General features: G+C 37.1%; 1 protein-coding gene across 2 annotated transcripts in view; it reads left to right on the top strand.

Annotated features, from left to right (window-relative positions):
* SVIL (supervillin) overlaps positions 1–23,018 on the top strand; it is a 103,681-nt gene that overhangs the window by 65,505 nt on the left and 15,158 nt on the right. The window contains exons 17-27 of one of the 2 annotated variants that reach the window (XM_039380672.1): positions 4,767–4,896; positions 8,966–9,043; positions 9,612–9,680; positions 15,360–15,510; positions 18,144–18,221; positions 18,304–18,390; positions 19,461–19,638; positions 19,874–20,046; positions 21,299–21,454; positions 22,206–22,342; positions 22,832–22,979. In XM_039380672.1, the coding sequence (XP_039236606.1) occupies positions 4,767–4,896; positions 8,966–9,043; positions 9,612–9,680; positions 15,360–15,510; positions 18,144–18,221; positions 18,304–18,390; positions 19,461–19,638; positions 19,874–20,046; positions 21,299–21,454; positions 22,206–22,342; positions 22,832–22,979 (1,385 nt within the window). The remainder of the gene's footprint in view (positions 1–4,766; positions 4,897–8,965; positions 9,044–9,611; positions 9,681–15,359; positions 15,511–18,143; positions 18,222–18,303; positions 18,391–19,460; positions 19,639–19,873; positions 20,047–21,298; positions 21,455–22,205; positions 22,343–22,831; positions 22,980–23,018) is intronic. The other variant, XM_039380673.1, reaches the window with a different exon arrangement.

Genomic DNA, 23,018 nt, shown 5'->3' with positions numbered 1-23,018 from the left:
TAGAAATACTTTTTCCAACCCAAGATCATTCTGACCTGAAACAAAATGTTAAACGTCCTGTGCTTGTGCAGACAGTAGGAGTTCAGGGCTGGACCTTAAATAGCTGCTGTAGTACTCCTAAAAGTTTTTCTGATTTAGTTAAAACTTTGAGAATATAAATTCAATCCCAAATTTGTAGCAGTCCAGTGAGTAAAATTATGACTGTTTGCTTCAGGTTGACAGATAGGCCTATTTGTACTTCAGTTTTTCTGCAGTGAAAGCAGAACCAATAAATAAAAATAGCTGCTTGATTAAACTTTCAGTCTGTAAAAATATTCCCTCACTTGGTGAGGTGGGTATGATATTAGGAACTCAACCATTTTTTTTAAATTTTACACATGATTCCAAAGTACACTTCTTAAATTCATATATTTCCAGGAGGTGAGTCATCCACATTTAAAAAGCATCCCCACTCCCTGTTTTCCCCTTTACACAAAGGTGGTGCAGGGGCAGCTACAGCAGCTGTGCAGTCTTAGCGCCCTTCTGAAGGAGGTACTTACCTTTTTCAGTTTACTGTTGTTTTGTTTAAAGCAACTTTTGTTTAAAGCAACTCTTCTCATATTCCTAATGTAAACATGTCAGTTGTCTGGGCAGACAAGGTTCAAGATCCATAACTTCTGGTTTATAGGTTGTAAATGATCTGCCTTCCCTGATCCTGGTGTGGAAAAAGAGGTTGGAGGGAAGATCCAAGTATTAGTAGCTGCTTTAGTCCTAGCTTTAATGCCTCAGCTGAGTTGATCTTTTCAGGAACAGAAGTAGAAGGCTGTAGTCACACTCACAACCAGGAATTGCTTTTGTTAGGACTACGAGACTGTCTAGTCAGTCCCAGAGCTGACAGAAGAAAATGCCTGCTATCTTGTCAGGAATTTGTATATCGTGATTCCACAATACCTGTAAATGACTGAGATGGTATCAAAATGTTTTAGACTTCCAAAATACCACAGTAGTCTGCTTCTTGTCCCAGAATTTAAAAACTACAACCCGTCATTTTCTTTTTCTTGGCTGTAGGTGATGCCAAGCATTCATAAACATCAAAGAACATTTTTGCTAAGGATGAACTTTTTTTTTTTCCCCCTTTTACATTTACTAACTTCATCTTCCCATCCAGTGGATTTTTCTGGCTGTGTCAGACATTCTTTCACCTTTTGGAAGAACAACTTTTCCACACATGTAATGATATTTGGGCAGGATGCATGAATGCTGGTCTGGATGAAAGTGATTTTCTCAAAGACTTGCTTCACTGAACTAATATTATCCTTGTGGAGTGAGTGCATGCCTGGCATTTTCAGAATTATGTATATTATATGGAAGAATGAAAATCATGATTTTTCAAGGAAGAAAGATACCTCTCTTCTCCTGTCTTTGTGCATTTATGGAGACCAAAGTTGCTAGAAGGCCCGTCCTATCAGCTCCGCTTTAGAAGTCAACTGCATGCCATAATCACCATTTAAAAAAGTTACAGATAACTAATTTCTGGTGGTCCTCTTACCATCATTCACACCTTCTGAGGAGGAATCTTAACTTAATTTTCAACCTTTTTTGATGTATGGATGCCAGAGCAATACTTTCTTATGCAGTTTGGTCCTCGCTATATTGAATTTATGCACTCTTTTAACAGTCAACTTCCTTTTTGTAGTTATGCATCTCACATTGCCCTCCAGGATTTATGATTTATCTGAAAAGTGTTAGTCAAGTGCAGCCAACAGAGTACATGTGAAAGACAAGCCTATGTCCAGTTTGCTCTATCTCAAGGGTAACACTAGCAGCTAAGATACTAAAATATTGTCACAGAAGAAAGATGTGTCATTTTGGACATTTTTTGCCAAGACTTTTACCAAGGCCTTTCATGCAACATTCTTTTTTAAGGCAAAACGATTGTTCAAATCTTGTTTCTGTTTCCCTTCAGTATTAATCCAATGTTTTGCCTTCAGCTCTGGAAGCTTTTGCTTTGAAGCCATCCTGCCACCTCTGGGAAGATGATCATTCAATCTTGATGTCACATATTCTATCTCAATAGCAGGTGAAAGAAGGATACAGAGCAAGCTGTCAAAGATGGGCAGACATACAAAAGCTTTTTTCTTCAAGAGAAGAGTAAAACTTTTTTTTTCAGAATGGAAAAGGAACTTTTGGAGGCAAAAGCAGTATAACTGAACAGTTAAAGTAATGAATACATGATTATTCGTTATTTATTGAAAGTGGAAAACTAGAGGTATGCAATGAAACTAGTAAGAAGCGGATCTTAAACAAATCTAAGTATTATACCTAATAATTGACTTATTTTTGAAGACTTTCCAAAGAATCAACTTCTGTCTACTTTGAGTTAAGCTACTGAGCTGGTGGACTTGCTTGTATGAACCAATTCAGTAGTTCTTGCATCTTTATTCATACAAAAGGGCACCCTCCACCCAATTGTTGCTGAGTCAGGGCAGTCTGACTTTATTGCCACTTCCATTGTTTGAAAGAAGTGCATGGGGTTTTTTTTTGCACAGCAGTGAAGTTTTCATTGGCATACAGAGCATACACATTTCTTTAAGTGGTGATTTCATTGCTCAAAACAGACAAATGTGTGTTCTCACTTGTAGGGTGAGTTGTTTTATTACACATACCATTGGAGAATGGAGGGCTGGTATGAATCCATCCTTATGACAGAGAAGAAAACAAAGTCTCCAGAGACACAAGTATTCTTAGAATTATAGATTTTTCTCTCCCTGATCAACCAGGCTATTTGGGTCAAAGGTCAAATACCCTGCAGTAAAGCCAGCTTAGAAAAAAAAAAAAAAAGACTTTTTTTCCCCTGCCTGCTAAAGACATTTTTAAAAACAAACCCATCTTAGGCCAAAGCTGACCAATATACCTTCCAGTTTCAATTATCACAGATCGTATCTAAGCAAAACTGACATGAGAGAACATAGCTACTGAAGATAATTCATTGCATGGTGGCAATTCAGTCCCATCTCGGTCTCCTCCACAGTTTCACACATGCATGGATGCACTCCAGAAGATTAGTTCTGGGCAGTGAATTCTTGTATCCCTTCTGGAAACAATGGCCATGACCTCAACTCCTTATTGTGAGTCCTTCTCACCCCTACTCATCCCATGCTGTGAGGTATGAAGCAATCAGGCAATGTGAAGCCTGCCAGCACTGCCTGCCTGGGCAGGAAGAGAGGAAATAACTGCTTTCTTAAATACTAACATTCTTACTGCCATTGTATTCTGTGGATTACTGTTCTCTGCATTCTTAGTTTTTCTCAAATGACCGCCTTAGGCCCAATTGATCATCCTTGATAGGTCAGTAGCATAGTTGCATCCCCTGGATTTTTGCAGGAAGCAGCTGCCTGAAACTTGGTTTCTGGCTAAACATATTCAGCTCTTTCCTCCTCCTCAGAGTTTCAAGACAAGACTTACTGTGAGGATAACTAATCACATCTCTAAAAAAGGATTTCCATATCTTGTGGTCAGAATAGGTTTAACCACTGAACCTGTTCAAATATTAATAATGTTAAGGGTTTTGTATAATACTTACTGAAATACTTAGTTAATGAAATTTTAAAAAGGTATGTAGTAAGACTTAATTCAACTAAAATAAAAATTATTTAGGGGACCGATACAACTGTTTGCACAAGTGCTGCAGATACATGTTTTATGGATACTCAGAATGATTTCTAGAATGTAGAAAATTCATACAGATGTTCATTTCTGAGGAAGGTAAGCTGAAGACCATGCCTGAGTAGACCTCATATTCCTGACTGTCTTACCCTACCCTACTAATCACCTCAATGTTTGTATGGACAAATGGATTCTAATTCTAGCAAAATAAATCTACATGTTGTCTCCACCAGAGCCAGTCAGTGTCTTTTTGAGCTACGTTCAGAATTTTGCTCAAGATTAGGAAACAGCACTTGGAAAAGATCCTACTTACTGAGATTAATGGTAATCCACATTATAAATATGAGGCATCCTTTAAATGAGTTGAATCTTGCTATTAGATTTCACAGCTGTAGTGTAGTTAGCACCAAGTTATTAGAGCACTGGTGCTGCTGATCTGTGTCACAGCAACGCCTGAACTAAGCAAGGAGATACTAAGTGATCCAGGGGAGTCTGATAGTAACCTCAGTCCCTGGAGCTGTAGTGAAAGTAGTAACTGTAGAGTTGTCCTTTGATGTGCCTGTTGAGACCTAATTGGTGTGTGCCTGCTGAACATACCTCTTTCTTCTTGTGTTTTGAAGAAAATAATTTTAAAAATTTTTTTTATGAGTGCAAAGAAGACTAAAGGTAGGATACGTATTTCTAACTTTGGTCATCCGCAGGATAAGTATCCATAGCCACGCTAGTCCGTCTCTGTGCCTTATCAACAGAAGGGAGGGAAAAAAAACAGTTACTAATCTAACCTATTTATATGTCTACTTTAGGGCGATCTGCGTTGTACCTTGGTCTCCTTGACTGTATTGGCAATTTCCGCTGATTATACAAATTAACTGGGGTGCCTATGTCAAATCTAGATGTCTGTGTTTTGACAGATGATTCCCGTTCAACATGTACAGTAAAGGCTTTGTGTTCGTTTGTGAGCCTTGTATATGTGTATGAAATGTAAATAACTATAGTTAATGTTAGAAAACCTAATTTCAAATTATCTTGAATGCAGCATTAATGAAACAGTAAGATTATCTTTTGAGGATAATGGGAAATACAGTGTTTAAAGCTACCTGTTGGCATGGTTTTCCTTCTAGGTTGGCATTGCTGAAGAAGAGTGGTGAAGAAGATTGGAAGAGCAGGCTCAGCAAAAAGCAGGAGTATGCAAAAGTCCCTGTTGCTGATCGTAGTATGCAGATGCAAGAAGTTGAGCAGCTGTTGAAGAAGGTAACTGTCCTTGTTTGGAAAAAACATCTTGCTTGAAATGCTTTTGCTTTTTGAAGACGCATCCAACTAGACAGGCATGCCTAATATTAGCTACTAGCTCCTGTTATTCCTCTTATTGTCGGGCTTGTTTAGAAAACAATTTTCCCAACATGAGAGATCATTAAATGAGAATAGCTTCACTGTCTTGGGACATATAATATTGGTTACAATGTCTTTACGTCAGAAGATTATGAACTAGTAAATGGGTCTGTAAGGCTTCTGGAACATGTATAATGATTTAAGCCCTTTCCCCTTACCCTCCGCCCACACCCCTCCCACAATGAAATTGCCTTAAGACTTCGTTCAGGTGTTTTCTTATGTATGGGTGGGCTTGTAAAAATTTCACATTCCTAAAGCTGTGTCATCTCTATGCAAACACTGGGGTTTTGACCAGTAATTTTGGATCCTAGAACCACTGAGGAAATGCAGGTACCAGAGCATTCATGAGCCATTTGGCTTTTGGTTATCTTGCATGATCTTTTCAGGTTTTGGAGAGCCAAAACTGTCAGGACAGGGATTTTCTGTCTTATCAGTGTTAATGAATAGAGAGAGAGATGGATAGAAAGATGTAGAGAGGAAAGGGAGGTCCACATTGTTAGCACACTCTGGTTATGTCTATACATGAGTAAGTTATGTTGGCCTGCAGAATTGGATCTGTAAATCAGAATGATTACTGCTGAGGACCTACTATCTATGCTATACTTGCTTCTTTTGGTTAGCCTGAAGCAAAACTTCAGACTAAATTTGGTCTGGTCCTGTGGCCTGACTGCCTTTACCAGCATTAGTGTTACATGGGAATCTGGGAGGGCACTTCAGGGCTTAGTTTCGTGCAAAAGTCTGTGCATTCTGCAGTGTGAACCAAAGCACAGAAAGTGAGGATGACTGGGAGATTTGCTTCAAAATGGACTGACTGCTGCCTCAAAATATGGGGCCAATGTGGACTTGTTTCCCTTCTGAGTCTAGTATTTTGAAAATGACAATGTCAGATAAAATAGGCCGTTTCCAACGCCTTTACTATTTGAAAGAGTATTTCCCAGATGACAAGTGAAAATAAAATTTGTGTTACAAATTTTACTAATGGTGACAGTAATCTTTGGATCCAATTATTTGTGAAGGTCCTGCTTCTATTAAATAGTATAGACAAACAGTAACAAAAAGTCTCCTGTTCCATCACTATATTACAAGTTAAGGTCACGATCTGTCATTATTGAAGGTAAATCTGTGCCTGAACATATGGCTCATCAATTGTTGCATTAACTGGACAGAAAACAAGAAAGCTGATTTTTGCAGTTTGGTTTATATAGTTTGATTTGGTTTTGCCCTGCAGACTTGTTCAAAAATCCAGTTGCTAGTTTGAAACATATCTTAAAGTAAAAATAGTTTCAGCAAAGGAAGCAAAATTTTGGTCACATTTTTAACAGGCTAGTCTCCAAAATGACAACTGTTGAAATCAGATAACAAATGTACTCCAGCTAGAGACAATGGGGTTGAGAAAAAGCTTTTAACAGCTGCCAAGTTTTAGTCAGAGACAAATCCTTTGTTCTCTTCTCAGTCCTCAGCACCCATATCCTCCCTGCTGTGTTTCCATGTGCAGCAACTTCACTCAGTATAGCACGAGTTAGGCTTTTAAAGCGAGTAAGCGAGCATGAAGTGCTTGAAGGATACAAGCTTTGAAGTGACAGTGCTAGCAATGGGAGTTTCTGTGACACTGGGTCACCCACTCTAATAGCTCATATTAGCTCTTGGCTGTTTAGAGCCAAAATCAAAGTATTTGCATGTCTGTCAATGGTTGAAAACTTGGGTATGTAAGATACACAACTCCTTGAGCTGTATTGATATTTGTGATGCTGATTCATTATGTGATATATGAGAAATAATGTAAACCTTTAATAAGTTGACCACACTGTTTACAAGACACCATGTCAGCTGCCCTTAAATCTAGAAATACTCGTTTTGATAATTAGTCAATGTGATGGCTGTTATCCTTTGAGAACCATGAAGCAGTGTGCCACTGAATTCTGTTTGTAGAACTTTGAGACTGTGGTGTACTTGAGAATCTTGGTTCTTTCTGTTGCTGGATTGCAAAAAAAAAAAAAAAAAGCAGAAACTGTATTGATTACTGCATTTTGAGCTAGTTATACAATTTCCACACATGGCAGCTGTGCATCGACTTCAAGGGTGTGTAAACTTCTGTCATGCCCTGGTGGTTCAAAGTAATGCCTGACATTTTTAATTGCAGTATGACACTTCTGTTAATGTAGTCAGACACCTTTTTGGGTTTTCTTTTGTGTGTGTGTCTCTCCCTTAAAAGGTTATCTAACCTGCTCTGGAGATTTGATTACTGAAGTATGGCTGTATAAATTAGAAGTTATTAAAGTACATTTAGATTTCATATAAACAACGAAAGTGGAAAGATTCATACTCTTTATAAAATAGTTATATTAAATAGTGCTGTTTCAACACTTCTAGTCGAAAGACTTCTGCACAGTTCTCTGCATGGTGAGATATTTCTCCAAATGTGTTATAGTAATTTATACGTAGACTAAACTGTAGAAAAAACCCGTAAAATTCATGAAAAAGCTGACAGAGCAACCTCAAATGGGGAAAAAAAGAAGGGACTAAGGAATTAACTAAAGGCAGTACAAATGAGGGGGGGAAGTGGAGATTTACTTGGAGGTCCAGCATCTGTTTTGATGATTGCTGCACACAGGAGGAAAGTTTTTTGGAAGCTATGAGCCTTCTTAAGTCATTTATATATATTGTAAAACATACTTGGACAATTCAAAGAATAGCTCTAACATCAGGGGAACAACTGTACACTGATGAATGTCTTAATGGAAAAAAAATCCCTTTTATTTGGGAAAAATATTTTGGATTTAGTATATTTGTGTTCATCAGTTTAGGATGGATGGAAGATTTCCAGTTTGTTGGGCTTTTTTCATGAGTAGAAAAAGTTACTAACTTTAAAATCTTCCCCTGGTATCAAAATAGCAAGATTTACGGGAATGAAAATTTCTTATTTTATAGTCAGCCATTTTTAAGAGAGTCCCTGATTAATGTGGTTACCAGATGCATTGCAATTGCATTGGTGACTGACATTTGAAACACTTAATTCTTACATTAAGTTTAAATTGCAGCTCAGCACTGATGTTAAAGGCTAGGGCTGAGCAGTCATTTCAAAATTATTCAGAGGTGAAGTGTGTAAAAACCTTAAAGGGGGTGAACCCTTAAAAAGTGACTTTTAGGCAAAATATTAGTCTCTTGCTGTGGTAGTAGTTTTATCCATTTCAAATATGGCATCCACTAAGTGCTTGTATCTCATTCTCATCAAAGCTGAAACTAATGATTAGGCTTCACTTTGAGCCACTCTAATGAGCTGTGTTTTCCAATATTCTTTGCCATGTTCCACACTTGCTTTAACCTATAGAAAGGAAGAAGAATTATAGATGATAAAGCCATGTCTAATCAGCTTTGGGTAAGCCCAGCTCTGGGGCAGGGGTTATTTGTAGGCTTTGTTTAGAATGGTGAACTCACCTTCACTGAGTAGTACTATGGGCTTAGCAATTCCCTCCAGATGGCATTTGGGTCTCCCAGTTTTAGTAAGCATTCTTTCCTTTCATCCAGAAAATAGATGGCTTGTTATTTAGCAGGGTCTGATTAAACTTCCAGCAGAATCATTCACATTGTTGTTGACATGGTTCATCCATTTAATGATGCATGAAAACATAGACATATAAACATTATCAGCATATGAAAAGTGTATCTTCCAGCTGTACTGTTTTGTTCTGTGTTGAGTTGTAGTAATATTGTTACTAACTTGGATAATTCCTGCATGGAATGGTTTTGGTAAGTGTGCTGTTGTATTATGACAACATTTTTTATCTCTGGCTTTCCAATAGGGAAAACATTTCTAGAAGATTAAAAGATTAAGTAAGAAATTAGGGAAAGAGGAGTTATTTCTTCCCCATCTCCATTTCTGGTAGTTCAGTTCTTTTCTAATTCCTTTGCTTTGCTTCTGTCCTTGTCATAGGAACCTGTATATGCTTCTACTTACTCTCCTGTTATACCCGCTCTCCATAAATTTCATCCTTTTCTACCTATTAATCAGGTGAGCAAAAGTCTGCACAATTTAAATGCTCAACAATTTCAAGTAAGCACATTTTGAGTGTTTTCTTACATAGAAAATTAATAATCCTCTTAACTCGTTAACCAGCTTAGTAAATGCAGCTTTAAAGAAACGTAGTGTTATACCACTATGTTGTGTACTCTTCTTCAATATACATTCTACTGTTTCTCTAATGGTTGCTTTTCTAAAAATTCTATATCTATGTTAGACAATATTTGAGAAAGTAATAGAAGGAAACATTATTTTTGTTATGATATTGAAAACTTGCAAGTTGTTAAAAAGGGTATATAAAAGGAGTAGTATGTAACTGCACAGCATTTATTTTAGAATAAAATGCTGTGTACTCTGACTTCCCTGTAAGTAATGTGCATATACAGTGTAAGACATAACATCCTATAATTTATTGACTGTAAAAAAACAAGCTACTTTTGTTCAGAGGTGACTTTCCTATAGTGTTTTTCCCTAGTGCCTGTGTAAAGGATTTTTGCCTTGGCACATCCTGCTTCTATTCTCTGACTGTCCCATCTTCCTGCTTCTCTCTTCCTTTAAGGTCTGTAGTACTAGTTTGAAAGAATCAAGCTCTCTGATTTCTGATGAACGTCATCCTTGGAGATGGAAGGTGAAATGCTCTATAAACTTTGTATTTAATTATTGGAGGGAGGAGTAAGACAGAAAATTACATTCAGGTCGAAGATACATATTTCCAAAGCAACTTATGGCAGTAGAGTTAACTTTGTATTTGCTTGGGAATAGAGTTCTGCTGCTGTTCCAGTAAATGTTAGAGAAACTTCATGTGAAGTCTTCCTCAAAATCATGTCCATACCTCTGCAATTCCATCATAGACAATTTGAAGAACTTACTTACGAAGAATTAATAGATAACGAGAAATATAAACTTTCTACGTAACAAATTTGTCTTTGAGCAGAAGTACAATAGTAGATCTTGATCTGAGCAAACAGTACCTGATTCACATGATCAGAGGTAAAAAATGCAAAGGCAGGAGTGGGCAAAGAAACAAGCTGAAGAAAAACTCAAGAAAACAAGGAGAGTTCAGTGGAAGTTCTCAATAGATCTATGCAAATCTAATTCTGCTATATTACACCTCGTTGTCCCTTACCTCCCAGCTCACATCTGTGGCTGTAGTACTACTAGGAATCCATTGGGTTCTTCATTCCCACACATACACAGTCTGTGTCACATGTGGGGAGCATTCTGACCAGTATGTGTATAATGGCAGTGAATTCAAGGAGCAAATACTCACTGCTGGAATAGAGGATGGTGAGTACGGAAGGGGCTACTGGATATACTATAAACATTTAGATGACTGATATTTACCATTTCCACATTCACTTTCATAGCTGTTTTTGAGTATGATCTTTTACTACAATTTTTTAAATTAAATATTAAATTTTAGACTAGTAACTGAAATGTGTTAGTATTACCTTTTCTCCATAAACTCTGGATTTAATATAGCTTATTATTTTTTACTTCAGATCACCTGTTAATTTTGGTGTGACAGAGTTCACCAGCTTTATGTATCTAGAAGATAAACATATAGTCTAACTTAATGTCCCTCCAGTAATTAGGGGAGGTCCTTCAATGGGCTGTTCATTCCATCTGTCTTAAAAGGAAAACAGCCAAAAAGTGTTCATCTTTCCATTGACTGTGGTGAGATACATCCTGCCCCTTTACCAAGCTGCTTTCTTCTAGCACATTGTGAAGGTACATGCAGATTTGTGTGGTTGTTTGGTTTTTTTCCTGGCACAATTAATCATTTTGTTATTTGCACCAAATATGAGTTGAGTGTGTTCTGTTTTGAACACACTTTTGAACAGAAAAGCACGTGTTTGCACTGGAGTTTTCTCCCCATGTTTCTCTTATAACAAGACCCATATAAAGTTGTGGAGGAAAACAATTCAGAGACTTTACACTACTCGTAAAACTGCTGGAGTCTTCTAGTGCAGTTTTTTTGTCTTAGGAGCTTAAACTAGAGAAGTTACTTGTATTAAAAAGGAAATAGATGCTTTTTGGATTCTTCTTTTATATAATTTAAAAGATTGATTTTAAATGGAACCCTCTTTTGAAAAATACATTTTTTGTATTCATTCTTGGTTTGGACTCCCCTGGGTAGGAGCAGTCTTGATCTTCTATGCAGAAAACCATGAATTATCTTATTTCTTGTATTAAAAACCAAAACCAAACCCCTGAAGAGCACACCAGCATGCTAACAAACCACTTGCTCAGTTGTGTTCTTGTGACCTAAAAGGAACATGCTTGGACTAGAAGATTGTAGGGTACAAAATGGAGCATTGCCTAGGTGTGGCCCCTTCCTTAGAATGAACTGACGTTGCAGAAGCAGTGCAGTGCCTGTGCATGCCCTCAAGAAATGTGTTGCAGTGCTAGAAAAGACCAATATTATCATCCAACCTAGCCAAGTAGTGGGAGAAAAGTAATCCCAGTTTCTAACTTTTCTTGCATTGAGTCTATAAATCCTTCTCAGACTTAAAACAGGAACTTTTAGAAAAATATGCAGTCTGTATTCTTAATTGTCAGCATACAAAAAACTCCCTGCAATATTCAGTGATTTTTCATATGTAATTATTCTTGCTGTGTAAAATGTAACTTTTAACCCTCTCCTCAGTGAAAATATATACTCATCTGATTTAATCTGAAGTAATTTTTTTTTTTTAAATCTTGAAAAAAATATTTCAACCCTTTCCTGAAACCCTTCAAAATTGTCACGATCCTGGGTAGAAGCATGGAGGCTGGAAATGGATGAGCTATTGCAGTACAGATTATCAATTCAAAACAACTGTTCCATGGGACTTTTTCTCTCTCTTTTTCTGTCTTCATAATTTTCTGGGGTTTACCTGTTTCCCTTTTCAAATAACATTTCTCTTAAAATCCTGATTTACCAGATTTTTCAGATACCCTTTTTTTTACCCATCTATATGATTATCTCTTCTTTATCTTCATCACTTTGTGTATGTTGGTGTCCTCATGAGGGTCTTCTCAGCAGAACTGCATCTCTTTTTTTCCCATGTTCATGAAAACATTTTAATCAAAGTTGGGATGAATCAGATCAGTGCATGGGTACTTTCTGTTTAGAAATAATTTTTCAGTCAGTTATCTAGTTTGCACCCTGTAAGCTGCTCTGATATTTTTATATTGCTCAAAAAAACCCACCTCAGAATGTCATCTGTGATTAAGTCAAATATATTAAAGAAATCAGAGGTAACTGTGTTAATATATTTAATCACACTTGAGCTCATCAAACTTACCATTTTGATTAAACCTTTTTTCCATAATGCCATGTGGAATGGCATTAATTACATGCCCGTGATTTGATTCTTCATTGATTGTCTTTCCAGCAGTCTTTTAGTGGGTCTCTGGAACAACACAGCTTGTGTGACCTGTACCTACATGCTTTAGTTTTACTTCCTCTAAATATTTTTTCCATCTAAGCTTTTGTCAGTCCTGTATATTTTCCCATTTTCAAAGGCTTTTTTAAAAATTCACTGCTTGTGTTTATATTCCAATTATTTCACCTAAGACATCAATGAACACATGTATCTATTTTACATGATGAATTAGAATATTTCATTGAAAGTAACTACGTTTTTAATGAAAAAAAAACCCACACTGAAACTGTTTTATTCCTAAACTTTTATTTATTATTTTTATTCATTCTTTACATACTAATTCTTGTTTTTACTTTTTTACGTTTGCAAATTTGAGATTCTCCTTTCATGTCTTACTTTTTTTTCACTTGAAAATAAAATTTATACTTAAAAACTTCTTGAGTTTTAACTTTCTTGACATACTTTCTCCCAACTGGAATGTTCTTTGACCTATTCATTCCTTCACAAATGCTGCATGTGGTAATTGTGGAAGCTTTCTAAACTGCTCCCAACTAACTACCAGGTGTTTTTTTTCTGAAGTTTCTTTTGACAGTTGCATTGGCTCATGTCAGCTTTCCAGCTATAGAAAAATCATTTTTTTATTTAATCATGACATATACCTCTGTTTTTCACCAGGATTGTTATGGGAAATTAAATGGGTTGGGGATTGCTTGGTATCTGTTCACTTTATAATTTTTTAGTTAGTTTATTTATTTGTAGATTAAAGTGGGAGTCTTCATGCATTAGGAAGAGATCTAATATGGAATTTCTCTGAATTGTGTAACATACACGTACAATCTGAGATTTTATTTTTTAAGAACTCCAAAGATGTTTTGCCCAATGGAACAGCTTGAAATCTTCCATTAAAAAAAAAAAAGTTTGTTTTTGCTGTCAGACAGCTGCTCTCTTTTGTCCTTTGACACAACTCCAGAATTACTCACAGTCTTTCTTGCAATTCAAGTGTGTAGTGATTAATACACACACTTTCCAGGTCTGCTTCTCCAGAATTTTCAGTAGCTCTGCAGACTCTGAGGATTCAGGTATTCACTGAAGACAAAATCCAAAATTAAGCCCCTTGTAAGTTTAAAAAAAAACCAAACCAAACAAAAAACAAAACTAAACCAAATCCATATGATTCTACTTCTTTCTCCCTCTCCCTCACTTCCCTTCGTATTGTAATGGAAGTCAGCACCCTTACTAAGTTAAAAGTATTAGTTTTGTGTATGAAATTTCCCTTGTGGTTTCATTAGGTATTTATTAATTTCCTGCCCAAGTCTCCTTTAGTATGTTGCTGTGTTTTTTTTCTGCCAACTGTTCATCCCAGAGGTGGCTGTGCTGACACTGGAATGGGTATAGACTTGGGGAAATGAAGATAAATACTTCAGTGTTTTTCTTTAAAGCATTCTGAGGCTTTGACAGATGAGGAAATGACACTGAAGAGACTTCCATGTTGTCATTTCTGTTGAACGTTTCCGAGTTCTAGGGAAAAATCACAGTTTTTAATCTTGATTATCATGGCTTGCAGTCACATTGTCTGGCTGCCCAGTGCTCTTTCCTGATAAATTGCAAGGAAGTTTTACTGCAGGAGGATGCAGAGATATATGGAACTAGAGGGAAAGAGTGGAGACTCTCATGGTCCTAGTCCTTGTACAAGCTATTTTCTGGCTTGTCTTCCCTCTTCTGGCTGATGGCTACTGATCCTGGTAAATGCTGAAAGCTATGAAATCTCTATTTTAGTGTGTCCTCTGCAGTCACAATAGCTTTTATATAAAGTGACTTATTTATTTAGTCTATTTGATTTTTACGAAAATAAAAAATAAGTGGGTTTATATCTCTTTCTTGTATCTTGAAAGAAGAAGAATGTTTATGTTCACAAGCTTTTGCATACTTTTGCATTTTCCCTCTGTGGTTCCATGAGTTAGAGGTGTGTTAAAGCTTGAGATTTTAATTTTTTTTTTTCAGTTCCAGCAGCAAGGTTGTGAAGAAAAATGACGAATAACATACAATTTGAAAATAATTCTAGCATTGATAGTCCCTTGCACTAAAAATACTTTTACATCTGATTTCTATGCAGTATAATCCCTAAAATGTTGCTACTTTTTTAAGATAAGTGCATTAAAGTAATATTTCTTTGGCCTGACATAGCTACAGCAGAGTGTGTAAGTTCAGTTTCTTTCCTATTTAATGTACCATCATCAATCCTTTGAGTTAGGAGGGCACTAAGATAATTCACCTTCTGCTTCTGATCACTTAAGCTGTTGGCTGATAACCTCTAAAGCAAGCAAGGAAAGCTGAGGGTCACCTGAAAAAAAAAAGGGTGCTGGTGATGATCACAGTCATTGGAAAAATATTTAGTAGAGCAAGCTGACATAGGAACTAAAGTGAGCAGCCTCTGGAGAGATAAAGCTGCTAATCCTGCCAGGAGAATTGAGTTACTGTAAGAGACTGATTCAGGAGTCATGCACTGAAGTTACACCATTTCATTGCTGTTCCCTGTGCCACCTGCAGATTTGCACACTCAAAACCATCTGCTCAGTGTCAGTTTAGTGATCTCACTTGTGTAGCGAGTCATGCTTCAAAAGAACGAGGTCTGAAAAATTATATCATTTGCAGAGTGAATGGTTTGTTTTGCTTAGAGGGGGACCATTTGCCCTGGCTGGTAGGTTCAAGAAAAGGTCAAAGAGCACAGACCAAAACCTCATAGTCACATTGTGATGGGGCAGCAAGACAGTGAAGCATCTGAGCGTCACTAAGCTGTGTCTGTGACTTCACTTCAGTAGCTTGTTCTCCTTCTCCTTCCCTCTGCATCTGGCAGTTGAAATGTTCAGCCAGTCTTTAGCTGTATCCTGGTTATTTATCTTTTTTTTAACACCTGTTTCTCTCTTTCCCCAAAAAAGCAAAGAATGGCAGATAACCAGGAGAGTCAAATGACCATTGAGGAAAGGAAACACCTGATTACAGCTCGAGAAGAAGCCTGGAAGTCCAAGGGTAAAGGAGCAGCCAATGACTCCACACAGTTCACTGTAGCTGGCCGAATGGTAAAAAAAGGTCAGTGATGAAATGATCCCAGTATAAATAAGACACCTCTTATCTGTCTAGTCAAAATAAAGTCAAGCTAAAGCTATGCAGAAACAGTATCTGTGTTTAGCAAGAGGAGGATTGTTTGTCTTCAGCTGAATATCACGTCATGAGGCTGTTCACTTTAGTTTCTTGTGGCCCTCATATTGATCTATTTTGTTCTGCACTGTTACACTGCCATCCAGTTATTACGGGGCTCTGACTGGTGGAAGTCTATCACTTGAACAGGGATATATGTTTTGTTTCTCCTTCTAATACAACCCAGACGGCATAGTTGGATTATTCTTTCTTATTTATCCTTCCTTTGAAAACCCAGCTGCACTGCCTAGAGAATAATTGTGAAATCTAGTTGTTGCTATTGCTGGCACTTCCCCCACTCTTAGGAACACTGGGAATATTTAGCAAACGAGTGTTATTTTTATGGATGCTGTCTTGTACAACAACTTGCAGTGCTGTGTTTGGCTGAAGAAATCACTGAACAGATTCTCTGGTTCTACATAGAACCAGGAAGTAGAAATGGCAAGGGAGCAGTGTTGACTTTTTTTTTAATCTGTTGAATTCAGTCACTTTTTCAAGACCTAATTATTCTTCTGAATTGGGCAGGAGTCTCTGAAGGCTGCACATGGTAGAAATGTAGCTGTTCTCACAGTGCTCTTGGGAAGATGATAGGTTTGGGAAGAAGGCACTTAAACTGACCTCTTGTGCTTAATGAATACTAGATTTTGTTTTGTTACAAAACAAACATTGGTTATTAAACACAACAACAATGAACCTTGAGTTAAATGACAACCATCAAAAAAAAAATCATTGTAGAGCGAAGGCAATATTGCAACAGGAGTAACTGTTTGCAATCCAAGCCACATTCTGTTGGCAGATAAGCAAATACACAGTATTAGGAATTACATCTATTAGTAAAATCTTTTAGCTGCTGCTTACATTGTTTTGCTGCTAGAAACGCCAGTGTTCAATGTGTAAAGAGTAACCTACTTTGGAGGGTCACCAAGAAAAACTGTTCAGTTGTCCACAGACTTGCTTTTTGAGATTTTTTTCTTTTTTTTTTCCCAAATATATTGGTCTTTGGAAAGGAATAGAAGGTGATAGCATTGTTCTTCTTAATGGGAAAAAAATTACCTTGCAAGGGTCTCTTTAAGTGCTATGATCATTCTTTTGAGGAAGCAAAGTAACACCATGACAGTGGCATTAAAAAAAGTACCCCAAGTGGGATTTTAGTTACAAGTGTGTTGTTTTTAGAGCCTGAAAGAATAAATTATCATGATGAGTTTTTAATTTAAGAGGCTATGAGAAAGAAATGCAAAATCACATATTCGTTATATGCATGTGCACAGATGCTGTATTTTAATTGCTTCTTATGGCTGAAAATTTTTCAGTCCTAATTGGAAGGTCATCCTTTACTAAGCAGTTCTCCATGTGGTGTTGTGGATTAAATCCTGGTAGAGCTGCTTAAGAACTGTGTCCTCTCAAGTATGTCTTGATGGAGGCTTTACCCATCGACTTAAAACCTGCTGGAACTTTAAAAATCTTAGGTAGAAGGGAGAAAAATTGCTTGTGGAAAAGCTACCCAGTTATATTCTAAATCTATCTTGGTGTTTGACAAGTAGGACTTGCAGTAAAGATAGTGGAAACATGGTTAGTATATGTTGTCCCAGCACAACATTGGTTTAATCTGATCAAAATAACTAAAGGCTTAAACTTACATGGCTCAGTAATTAGTAAGTTATAGCTAAGTGGAAAACAGATATTAGAGAAAGGTGTAAATGTCTGTTCCCCCATTTACTGAAAGTCTAGGCAACAAGAGTTAATAGATGCAATTCGTTCCTTTGGTATGCTTTTCTACCTAATAAAATCCATGAATCCTATAGAGTGCCATTTCTATTACTAGAGCAACGTAGATTCACATGAAAAGAACTAAACAAAAATCGTCTTATTTTATCCACTGGGTCCAGGATGAATTGCTTTATGATAATTACTGAAAAGGGTGGAGGAGAGTGCAACAAAAGGAGGGAGTAGTGCTTAATATGATGGGAACTCTGACTTCCATTTCTGCTTCCATTTCCATGTTTTCTCAAAACTGCATCCTGTCACGTGTATTAATAGGGATGCATTGAAATTTAAAAAAGGCGGTGAGGACGCGGTGGAGGTGAAGGTGCCAAACAAGATCTTGGTAGTTTCCTTGCTAACCATATCTTTTTGTTCAGAACACTTGCATGTTTTTAAAATGTGGCTTGTGGTAGAACTGGAATCCAAAATGTAGACCAAGTGAACTGCTACTATCTTGAAAAGGTTAAAATTACTGTATTCAAGAGAAAGCTTGTATTTTGTGTTAACTTGCTTACAGACACTTGGAATTGAAACTTTGTTCTTGTGAATGGGGTGGTTTCTGAGGCTACTGTTGACTAAAGGAGCGGGTAGGGCAGTGCACTCTACCATCTCTAATACAGTGATTAGGGAGGCTGGGGAAATATTCCAGACTATAGGAAGTGTCCAGGCTCATCTGCTTTCCCTAAATAGCTTCCCTGTCATCACTGCTGGGAACACGGGCTGAAGTCACAACTGCATTTCTTATGTTCTCTGTTCCTACACAGGCCTGGCTTCTCCAAGTGCTCTAACATCAGTAGCATCCCCTTACAGTAACCGGCAGAAGTCTACAAAGCCCTTGGAAGGTAAGGAATAAAAATGGCTGAGATAAGTCCAGGCTTTTTTACTTTCTGTCAATTAACAGGTTTTACTTTCTGGTTTGCTTAGAAATTGAAGCCAGGCCTGATATGCAATTGGAATCAGATATGAAGCTTGACAAGTTGGAGTCGTTCTTGGGAAGGCTAAATAACAAAGGTTGGTAGAGTTACCAAAGGTGGCAGTGTATCCACTCTCTGACTTCAGTAAATGGATTAAAGTACCTCTTAGTTAAAATATCTGGTAACAGAAACTGAATATTTCTTTTTTCAGACTACACTTACTGATCACTTGCTTTATTTTTGTGATTCAGTCTTTACTAAATTTTAAGAAGAAAAGCGTTTCTCTATTGTATTACAAATGTACGATAGAGTAAATCACAAATGCCAGAATAACTTTCTTATTTCTCTACATGTGATGTACACATCCTTCTTGAGAGCAAAATTTCTTAAAGCCACACAGCCAGTCTGAACCATATTGTCATATAGTGAAACAGCTTTAAATGTAGTTTAGTGTTATTAAAATCAAGATAGGACACTAAGCTGCTCCAAGCACAATTCATTCACCTTCCTGCTTTTTTGAAAACTGACTCTCTATAGCAGTTCTTCAGCTTCCTTGTACAGCTTGTTTGCTATTTATGAAGCTGTCTAGAGTTCTCCAGTGTTTCTATTTCATATGTCTGTCCTCCATTTGTAAGGCAAAAAACCTTTTGTAATTCGTAATGTGTCAGATACCATAAACAAATGCGTTCACATTTCAGCAGAGGAGGCACTAGTGTAGAATAATGACTCTGCCATACTCACTAGTCTGAAGTAGTGACTTTTCCACTTGTAGTTCTAGTAGATCTTTTCAAAGGAAGGAATTATATGGTTGGACGCAAGATGAAATATAGAAGAAGTTAAAATGCTTATATCATCCTACCAAAACAACTCATTTTTATAGTGCCCAAATTTTTCATTTAGGCATATTTCCCAAGCATTTTTGTATAATGATTATTGCATATGAGTAGCAGTTACACTGTTTTGACATTCTTTACCAACACTTTTCTACCATGAGTTAAAAAAAAAAACAAACACACACACACACAAAAAAACCAACAAAAACCAAAACACCACCACCCCTTCAAAAAAATCCCCACTCCAACAACTACCAAACAAGGTACGTTTACCTTTCCTAGAGTTAGAAACTCTAGTATGATTATTACTGGGTAAGGTGTTTCTTTCCTGCAGTTGCTGGGATGCAAGAGACAGTGCTGACAGTTACAGGAAGATCCGTGAAAGAGGTGATGAAGCTGGATGATGATGAAACATTTTCCAAATTCTATCGCCATGTGGATTTCCCTTCTTCCTCAGTGCCTTTGGACCTTGATGAGGACTTTGATGCCATCTTTGATCCTTATGCACCAAAGTAAGAACTACTTTTTTCCCCATTGTTTTGAATGCAGACATAGGGCCAGTGCTCAATGTTCAGCTCTAAGTCATCATGTAGGTAGTCTGTCTTAGTACTGGGCATGGCCATTTCTTCTGCATATTTCTGAAATCACGCTCTCGCCTGAATTGAGGAACTGATCCTGATGTCTTGTCATTAGATGATTCTCCCTAGAAAAATTACCTGATGGTTATAAACGCTGCTTGTTTTTCAGGTTGATATCTTCTGTAGCAGAGCACAAACGTGCAGTTAGGCCTACACGCAGAGTCCAGTCATCGAGAAACCCACTGAAAATGCTGGCAGCAAGACAAGATATTCTTCATGAATACACTGAACAAAGACTGAATGTTGCCTTCATGGAGTCAAAGAGAATGAAAGTAGAAAAAAGTAAGCTAGAAGGGTGATTTGTACAAAACACCATCTTGCTATTTTAATTAAAAGTGAACCAAAATATCCCAACACAAAAGCCAGAAATGAAGGAATGGAACGTACTCTCTGAGTGGCAATAAACTGATTGAAGTCTAAGGTTGAATGTAGACGGTCTAGGAGGTCTGCAGAGAAGGGTGTGTGTGACTTCCTCAGGGAAAGCTACCTACAACCCCCTCCTGCGTGTAGGTTTAATTATTTATTTTTAGCACAGTCACCTTGTGCAGAGAGAGAGAGAGTGTGCCACAGTGCCTGCAGGGTGAGGACAGGAGATCAAGGAAAACAGATCCAATGTTACATTATGCTGGGGCAAGAGCTGGCAAGAATAGATGAACTTTTGTTCAGGTACACTGGCCTCAATTTTGGGTCCTAATTTTCTCTCAGAAACTAGAATTAGCCTTCTTGACTCCTAAAGAGTAATTTCCATAGAGGATCAGTGCTTTGTGGCAGGGCTTTGTGTTTTACTTGTGACATTGCTTTCTCCTGACAACCAGGCAGACAGCAAAAGACATTATTGTAAAATTTATTCAAAGGTTTGTCAAGCCACTCTTACCATTTGGGGTACAAGTTTTCCTTATTACATTTGAATAAAGAAAGATCATCTTTAAACATTGACTGTATTGATGAAAACGCTAATGATGTGTGTAATACTTTCTTGCCATCTCGTGAGAAGCATTTCCCTGCATTATAAATTCATGAAGTGCTTTGCCTTTGGTTGAGCAACAAGCAGAAGTAGCCAAGAATTTGGGCTTTACGTTTACAGTAAAACATGACTAAGACTTTGAACTGCAAATGGCTCTTGCATCACACTGTCTGAGCCAAATTTTAAGGGAATATCAGTTAATTAGCCTTGAATCTCTGCTGTCTTTTATTATTAATGACTTATAAGGCATTGAAGATCTACACAGTACTTCACAAAGCATTGGGTAAGACACGTTTCCTAATAGAGTTGGTGTTTCTGCCAAATAACATAATTCCGATGCCAACAGTTTACTCTTGGATGATATCTAGAAACTTAGGTAATCCTAAACCCATAAACCTTTTGGGCTAGTGGTTAATCTGAGTTCAACCTGGTTTTGCTGTTTCTATTGATAAGAAGAAAAGCTGGAAATAATGGGCAGAAATTATTTTCTTAATGCAACACCCAATTTTTTAATATAATTTTGTCCTTTTTGTGTGTGTGTCTTTCCTCCAACTTCTTTTTATGTACAAGTGTCTACAAACTCAAATTTCTCAGAAGTAGCACTTGCTGGCCTGGCAAGCAAAGAGAACTTCAGCAACATTAGCCTGCGGAGTGTTAATCTAACAGAGCAAAACTCTAACAACAGTGCTGTGCCATACAAGAAGCTAATGCTCCTGCAAATTAAAGGTATGCTGGAACTGCTTTTACTTTCCGTAAATAATAGATTGAATGTAACATGTGGGAGTTGCTACCACAGTTGGATGCTTAGCTTGCTCTAGATCTTCAGCTCAAGATTTCTGTCCAAAACTTAAAAGAATAAGTGACAACTGCGTGACTAAAGTTAAACCTTACAAATAAGTTTGCATTGTGCCACTGGTGTGTGTCTTCCAGGGTTTAAAACACAGTATTTCAGAAATTCTAACCATCTCCTATGGAAATTTTTTAACTGTCCCACTCTTCCAGTGCTCAGTATAACTCGGAAGTGACATGACAGTGTTCTTGCTCCACTTCCCCTTACAGTGCGTAGTAATGTATCTGATTCTGCAGAAATAATAGCTACTATTTTGGCAAAGTAAAATTCCTAACACCTTTTACTGCCTACGGATACTCTGTCATAGCTTCACTTAAGCACATGTAAAGGGTTCTGGAATTTTGCTGCTGTCTGCCATTTACTTAATTCATTTCTTTCCAGAAGGACACAGAGTTGTTGAGCCAAGAACAGGAAATAATAGAAATATTAGTTGATAGGAAACAAGTTATTTTGTTTTCCATGAGTAAACTCTTTTCACAGTAATAGTTTTAATTCTTCTTTAACAGTCTGTTTCCATATATTTTGCTAAATGTGCTGGGGTTGTTTGTATTTCATTGAAAACAAATTAGATCTTGGCACTTGATAATAGTAGTTGAAGGAATAAAATTAACTTTATTTTCTCTTTAGGAAGAAGACATGTTCAAACAAGATTAGTTGAACCTAGAGCCTCATCACTGAACAGTGGAGACTGCTTCCTGTTGTTAACTCCACATTTATGTTTCTTATGGGTAGGAGAATTTGCAAATGTCATAGAAAAAGCAAAGGTCAGTACTATTTGGGGATTTTATTATTTGTTTTTAGAACTGTTGCAGTATATTTCTCTTTGATCAATCCTTGGTGGCAGTTCTCTCAAAAAGTGGCATGTAACTGATAGTCCATGACAGGTAGATATGCAAGGATTCCTGAAAATATGTTTTAGCCCATGCACTGAATGAAAGCTGATGTAGGAGCATGTAGGTTGTGAAGCTGCAAGAGAAAAGAGGATATCCTCAGGATACAGATTTGGACTCAAACAAAAATAGTCTGAATTGCAGGATGTCCTTTTTATTCCCATGTTCATTGAGATCAGGTCTTGTTTTAAGGTAAATGGAAGAATGAATGCATTTCTGTAACTTTTTTTTCCAGTGTCTGTTTATTTAGTGCAACAAATAATAACCATTTCTTCTGTTATTTACTCTATTATATCCCATTTGTACTGCACAAGAATTCCAAAGACTTAAGCAATCCTCTTCAGATAACTGTTAATCTCTTAGGCTTCAGAACTTGCAACTTTAATTCAGACAAAGAGGGAACTTGGCTGTAGAGCTTCTTATATACAAACTATAGAAGAAGGAATAAATACTCATACCCATGCAGCCAAAGACTTCTGGAAACTCCTTGGTGGACAGACAAATTACCAGTGTAAGCATTCTTATAGTTACAATATCTGATGTTCTATCA

This window comes from Pipra filicauda, unplaced genomic scaffold (assembly GCF_003945595.2).
Source record: "Pipra filicauda isolate LSUMZ 115617 unplaced genomic scaffold, ASM394559v2 scaffold1_size10287979_pilon, whole genome shotgun sequence".
NCBI lineage: Eukaryota > Metazoa > Chordata > Aves > Passeriformes > Pipridae > Pipra > Pipra filicauda.
This window is presented reverse-complemented; position numbering and strand designations above follow the sequence as displayed.